Genomic DNA, 6,944 nt, shown 5'->3' with positions numbered 1-6,944 from the left:
TCAGGTGTGTTTAGCTCTTGACCAGTGGGGCCACACCAGGCAGAGAGGCAGTGGGACAGCTTGCTCTTAATCTGGTGCCCAGTGTCTTCTTGGCAGTTACTTTACATTGCTTGGTGGGATTCTAGAAATGACAGACATTATCATCATTTTGCTATGATGTCCAAGATGGCAGACAGCGACTACTGAGCACCTGAAATGTCACCAGTGCAGCGGAAGCACTGACTTTCTAATTTTATTTCATTATTAGGTTTATTTACAAAACATGTCAGAATTTGTTATCTCTTTGAAAGGAAAAACATGAGAGTTAAGAACACCAGAGAGGTAGCTTTGGGAAGTTCAAGACCAGCACACACAAAAAATAAATAACTTTATAGGACAGGTGTGATGGTTCACACCTGTAATCCTAGCTACAACAGAAGCCTAGGTAGGAGGTTCATGTTGTTGGAAGAGCTTGGTAAACCATGTAAGACACTGGAAAACAGCTAACGCAGAAGTGCTGGAGTGGAGTACGGGAATGCGCAAATGGCAGGGTGTTGGCTTACCAAGTATAGGGCCGTAAGTTAAAGTCCAGTTTTGCAAAGTAAACACACAAATAACTTTGTGCTCTAAGATGCTTCAGTGCCAGTCCTCCCCTCTCCCTCAAGATATACTTCTTGAACCATGGGCCATCATATCCCGTGTGTGTGCATGCACGTGAGTACCAGTTCTGGGGCTTGAACTCGGAGCTTCAAATTCTATGGCTTTTTTTGCTCAAAGCTGGCATGGTACCACAGAGCCACGGGTCCACTTCTGGCTTGTTCATAGTTCATTGGAGCCTCCAGCAAAACGAGGACTGCAGGCCTGGGCCATCCATTTCCACTGTGCATAGCTCTGACTCGCTCCCAGGGCCGGGGGCTTTCCCAGCTGCGCCCCTGGGCTCCTGGCTCACCACCGCGGAAGCACGTGTCTAGCACTTGCTGGACGACCTGACTTGTTTCTACTCCCCTCTGTCGAGCACCATGCAGTTCTGCAAGCTCCCAGGCGTCCCGCGTCCCCCGACTGCTGACTCGGCCCTGGGGGAAGGAGCCCGGCCAACCCAACGCGGCTTCCCGTCCCATCAACGCGCTTTCTGCTGCTGCCGTGCTGAACTCCTTTCCTCCAGCCGGGCCGGGGCACCCATCGGGCCGTGTGTGCGGACTGCGGCCGGCGCGTGAGGCGCTGGCGAGTCCGTGATTCCGTTGTTTCCCTCGACGGAAGCCCTGGCAGCCCCGGGAGCAATGCGACATGTGTGTGCGCGCGCGCGCAGTTCTTCCTACGGGGTTCCCGCAACGCAGAACAGGACGTAACTGACCCCCGACGGCACGGCCCCCGCGGGGGCTCCCGACCCCACTGGCTGTCCCACGAGGACGACGCCCCGAGGTTCCGGGGGCAGCGCGGCGATGCGCAGCGACGCCTGGAGGCCTCCGAGAGGCCCCTGCAAGGGCGCCATGCTAACCGGGATCGGGCCCTGCGCGGGGCGGGGTGGGCCGTGGCTCTGGGCGGCCGGACTCGCCGGCGTGGGGTCGCGGGCCCTCCGCGCGTGGATCCGCTTATGCTTCGCTAGGCAGGACATGTAGGCGAAGGCCTTGCCGCACTGGTCGCAGGCGTAGGGCCGCTCGCCGGTGTGCGTGCGCTGGTGGAGCACCAGCTTGGGCTTGGTGGTGAAGGCCTTGCCGCACTGGCCGCAGGCGTAGGGCCGCTCGCCGGTGTGGATGCGCTGGTGCTTGATGAGGCCGGCCTTCTGCGAGCAGAACTTGCCGCAGCCGTCGCACATGAAGGGCGTGCGGCCCGTGTGCAGCCGCTGGTGAGCGATCAGGCACATCTTCTGGATGAAGGCCTTGCCGCACTCGCCGCACGCGTGGGGCTTTTCGCCCGTGTGGATCCGCTGGTGGATGACGAGGCTGCCCTTCTGCACGAAGCCCTTCCCGCACTCGCCGCACTTGTGGGGTCGCGAGCCCGTGTGCGTCTGCTCGTGGATGTCCAGCCGTGACTTCCGGAGAAAGGCCTTCCCGCACTGGGCGCACGCGTACGGCTTCTCTCCCGTGTGCGTCCGGCGGTGTTCGGTGAGCATGAACTTTCTGGAAAAGGTCCTGTCGCACAGGTCGCATCGGTAGGGCCTCTCGCCGGTGTGGACGACCCGGTGATCCCGGAGCCAGCACTTCCTGCTGAAGGCTTTCCCGCACTCCGCGCACACGTGCGGCTTCTTGACTTGCTGACTTTTCTCTGGAGACCCAGGGCGGAGGGCTTCCGCACGCGGGGACACTTGGGTCGGCAGCTCCGCGGGGTTTGGCCCGGCACAGCTGTCCGGGTGCCCTGGGGTGAGGTCGGGGGCGCTTTCCCCACGGAGGTCACCTCCATCTGGACCGGGCGTGGACGCGGAGCAAGCTTGGCTGTGACGAGCGGAGTCCGTGCGCGCAGCCCGCGCGGGCCGCCGCCGCCCCGCCCCGTCCCCCTCGCCCCCCAGCCGCGGGGGCTCCGGCCGGCCGCGCCCCGCCGCGCAGACCCCTGACGGGCTTCCCCCGCCCGCCGTCCACGGTCCCCCCCGGAGCAGCGCGGACAGGGCGCCGGGCCGGCCGGCCCCGCACCCCACGGCCACCAGGCTGCTGTAGTTCTCCAGCATCACGTCCCGGTACAGGTCCTTCTGCGCGGGGCGCAGGAGCTGCCACTCCTCCCGGCTGAACACCACCGCCACGTCCTCCAGGGTCAGCGGCTCCGAGGCCTCCACCATCGTCTCCAGCTCGGGGGGAATCGGCTAGCGCGGGGATACTCCGTCTCCGTGGCTTCCTTCTGCACCGGCTGGCTTCTCAATTCCTGCTCCGAAATCTGCGTTCAGCGGTGTGATGTCCGCTTCCGAGTCGGGACCTTCCTTCTCCGCATCCGCGAGCACCCCAGTACTGCACTTCCGTCAAGGGCAGGAACAAACGGGGACCGCTACGGCGGCCCGGGAGAGTCTAGAGTCTTAAGGACGTACGGACAGCAGCACTGACCGGTTAATATGGCCGCCCCCGTACGGACGCTACGACCTGGGGGCGGCCATATTTGAGGTTTTCCGTACAGATGCAAAAGGAGAGATTTTGAAATCGCCTCCTATCCTGTACTTTCAGTCTCGCAGAAAATAGATTTCCAGATACTTATGCTTTACAAGGCAATTATGAAGCTAGACAAAATTGATTCCGCAATTTTCAACCATATTCCTTCAGTCTTTATTGTCAGCTTAAAAAAATTGTTTTTTCCCCCATCAATACCTGAGGCAGGGAGGCAGAAAAGGTCAGTCAGTGCCTGAACTGAATCCCAAAGAGAGGGTCTGGCGACAGCAACTTACAAAAATCGGTTTTTAAACTCAAAAGAGATTTTAGTACACTAGTGCTGGATGAGTCTGGTCATTACAGACTAAAGGAAAAGAGTGGATAGGAGAGGGTCGTTACCATCAGGGCTTCAGGGCCTTAGGGAAAAATAAGTCACAGAGTCCAGTACAGGTCTGGTCCATGGGAAGGGCAGAACTGGATTGGAGTGCTTTTAAACATGTTAAGCTGGGAGTGCTTTTTGTGTTTGTGCCCATGCTGGGGCTGAAATCAGAGGCTGGACAAAAACCCTGAGTTATTCTTTTGTCCAAGGCTGGTGCTCTACCTTTTGAGCCACAGCTCCATTTCTAGGTTTTGGTAGTTAATTGGAGTTTCCTCCCCAGGCTGCCTTCAAATGGCTATTCTTAGATTTCAGCCTCCTGAGTAGTTAGGATTACAGACATGAGCCAGTGGCTCAGTTTTTTGACATGACTGCCAAGAAAGTTCTGAGAGGATAGTCTTGGCAACAGCAGTGTTGGGATAAGTGGATATTTATATTAAAAAAAGAAGAACTATAAGGACTATGAAATAATCATGATCTCTCTCTTCTCCCTCTCTCTCTCTCTCCCCCCCCACATATATTTTGATAGGCCATGGGGGCTTGAACTCTGGGCCTGGACACTATCCCTGAGCTTTTCATCTCAAAGCTAGCACTCTACCACTTGAGCCACAGCATCATTTCCACTTTTCTGGTGATTAATTGGAAATAATAGTCTCATGGACTTTCATGCCCAGGCAGGCTTTGAACCAGGATCCTCAGATCTAAGCCTCCTGAGTAGCAAGTATTACAGGCATGAGCTGCACTTGGCTATGATTTCTATATTTTTGAAGTGTTTACAAAAACAAGTCAACACAACAGACAGTATGGGAAATGCTGGAAGTATTGCACAGTAGAAGGAAGTCATATTACCGAGAGCATTCCAAAAACTACTTAGAAATAAGTGCTCCTCACTTCCCCCTTCAGTGAGTGAACATGCAGGCCCTTGTCCTCCAGCCTGACCATGAACCAACCGTCAGTGGTAAATTATTTTCAGACTATCTGTAGTCCCATTTTCTAGTGTTAATTGGAGATAAGAGTCTCAGGTCCTTTTGTGCCCCAGCAGGCTTTGAATCTTGACCTTCAGATCTCAGCGACAGAGTAGCTAGGATTACAGGTGTGAGCCACTGCTCCTGGCAGAAAAATATTTTTTTAAAACTCATAGTATGCAGACAATCAGCCATAAACATTACATATGAGTTACTGTGTTGTGTCTTTCACAGCAGTGTAGTAAAATCACGAGGTTTTTATCATAATAGAAAGCCATGTGAGTAGCATGACTCACGTGGTAGAAAACAAGTATGGAGCCTTGGGTTCAAACTCAAGATGGGGAGGAAGAGGAAGAGGGAGGGAAAGACAAGACCAAGAAGAAGACAAAAAAAAAAAAAAAAGCCAGATGCAGTGAATGGTATGTGCCTGTCATTGCAAACTACAAGGAAAGATAAAAGTGGGAGGATCATGGTTCCAGGCTAGGCCAGTGGGAAAAGTGTGCAACACTCCCAGGAAGGGACATAGGATATAGTGGCGAGGGCCTGTGCTGTCAGCAATGACTGGAAGCCTGAATGTAGCTGATGACATTTTAATTGTCATTATCATTACTGGCCTGGCATTATGTCACAGGCATGGGCCTATTAACTGTGCTTACATACCTCTAAGGATGTTTGGAAATGTATTTGTTCTTGCTTCCTTAATTAAAAGGTAAATATGAAGAACTCTTTCTTAGGCCCACTAAGCTATGTAGGCCTTGGGAATATTTTAGGCACTCAAGGCCTGTGCTAGCTAGGGTTTCATTGTTGCTCAGCAACAGAAAACATTGATTTTTGTTTCCTTGATTTCAAAATACCCTCATTTCAAAATACCCATTTCTTCTTCTTCCTCCTTCTCCTCCTCCTCCTCCTCTTCTTTCTCCTTTTTCATCTTTTTCAACATGAGGCCTTCCCTCCTCCTCCTCCTCTTCCTCCTCCTCTTCCTCCTCCTCCTCCTCCTCCTCCTCCTCCTCCTCCTCTTTCTCCTTCTCCTCCCTCACCTTCTCTTTCCCTCCTCTTGGCTAGCTCTGAATCTCAATTCTCAAAGGGCTGGGCCAGCACGCCTATGTCTGCAGATGATCTGCAGTAATGCGCAGACTCAGCATGGACATGGTAACTGGCACGGTGAGAACACTACTTCTGCCTGCTCTTTTAGGCCTCTGATAAGGAGAAAGTCCTGTACTAGTGCAGATCACCCATCTCCTTCTTCAACAAAGAACGTCCATTCATGCTGGCATACATAGCTTGATTTTTTTCTAGGTAAAATGTAATGTTAGTTAATGATATCATTTGAAGTTAATGGAATTGTTTGCTTTCATTGTGCTCAATTTATGCAAATATGATGCGAATCTTTCCATGTTGCGTTTTCTTTTAACATCTGACTTAAGATATTGCCTAAATAGGATGACAACAATAATCATTTAAATGGGCGGTAAATGGATATGGCAAAAATATGAAGACAGTGCTTGAATGACTAAGCCTGGAAACATTGTGTCCATATAATCCCTTAAAATCACCAATGGTGCCAGGCACTGTGGCTCACACCTATAGCATTACTACCACAGCTATTCAGGAGGGCAGGACAGTCTATGAGACGATTATCTCCAATTGACCACCAGAAAACCAGAAGAAGTGGTGCTGTGGCTCAAAGTGGTAGAGTGCTAGCCTTGAGAAGCAAAGCTCAGACATAGTGCCCGGTCCTCGAAGACAAGCCCTGTGCCAAAAAAAAAAAAAAAAAAAAAAGGCAAAAACAGAAGTGGCTTCTCTTCCAAGTACTAACCAGGCCTGACCCTACTTAGTTTCCGAGATCATACAAGATCAGGCGTGTTCAGGGTGGTATGGGAAAACAAGATGATTGGGAAGGGGTGGGAGGAGGGAAACAGGGACCAAAACAAGAGAACCGGTATCAACATTGGAGAAGTAATGCACCTACTACCTGACAAATGTAACTGTAATCCCTCTATACATAGCCTAACAATTAAAAAACAAACAGAGGTGGCATTGTAGCTGGAAGTAGTAGAGTGTTAGTCTTGAGCAAAAGAGCTCGGGGCAGCATCTAGGCCAAAACAACAAGAAACCAAAAAACTGTTGTTCAGTACACTCCTGTTTCTCCTAGATTACAAAGGACAATCAAGGACTAGGGTAGAGTGCGTGAATCCTCTTTTCCTTTGTATCCCAGGCAACTCAACTCTTCCATGGCTGCTACCAACATCTTTGGTTTCTTACACTCAGAATGTCATTTCTAATGACGCTGTTCTTACAAGTGTTCCTAGTTCCTGTTGACTAATCTGTGGTGGTACTGGGTTTGAGAACTCCTAGTCATATTCTGGTTTCCCCCAAAGGGCTCCTGGCATTCCCAACTCACCATTTCTTCAAATGGTTTAGTGCAAGATTCAGTAAGGACAAGGCAGAACACCGAAGTGACCCTTGCCCTTAACATTCACACCGCATCCCTTCCCTCCACACACTGCATCGGAAGATGGTGTTGCCTTCTCCTAAGGGCTGCCTTCTTAGTTGACTTCG

The 6,944-nt window shown here is 51.8% G+C and overlaps 1 protein-coding gene across 1 annotated transcript; it reads right to left on the bottom strand.

The window, feature by feature from the left end:
* Nucleotides 1-1,236: 1,236 nt before the first annotated feature.
* Nucleotides 1,237-2,942, bottom strand: LOC150055834 (uncharacterized). Its single transcript, XM_090343162.1, has one exon. It carries the CDS (start codon nucleotides 2,744-2,746, stop codon nucleotides 1,292-1,294), a length of 1,455 nt encoding a protein of 484 aa, XP_090199288.1. The 5' UTR covers nucleotides 2,747-2,942; the 3' UTR covers nucleotides 1,237-1,291.
* Between the last annotated feature and the right edge of the window lie 4,002 nt (nucleotides 2,943-6,944).

This window comes from Megascapheus bottae, chromosome 13, assembly GCF_031878675.1.
Source record: "Megascapheus bottae isolate mThoBot1 chromosome 13, mThoBot2.hap1, whole genome shotgun sequence".
In the NCBI taxonomy this organism is placed as follows: domain Eukaryota; kingdom Metazoa; phylum Chordata; class Mammalia; order Rodentia; family Geomyidae; genus Megascapheus; species Megascapheus bottae.
Note: the sequence above shows the minus strand (reverse complement) of the source record. Positions and strands in the feature narration are given on the sequence as shown.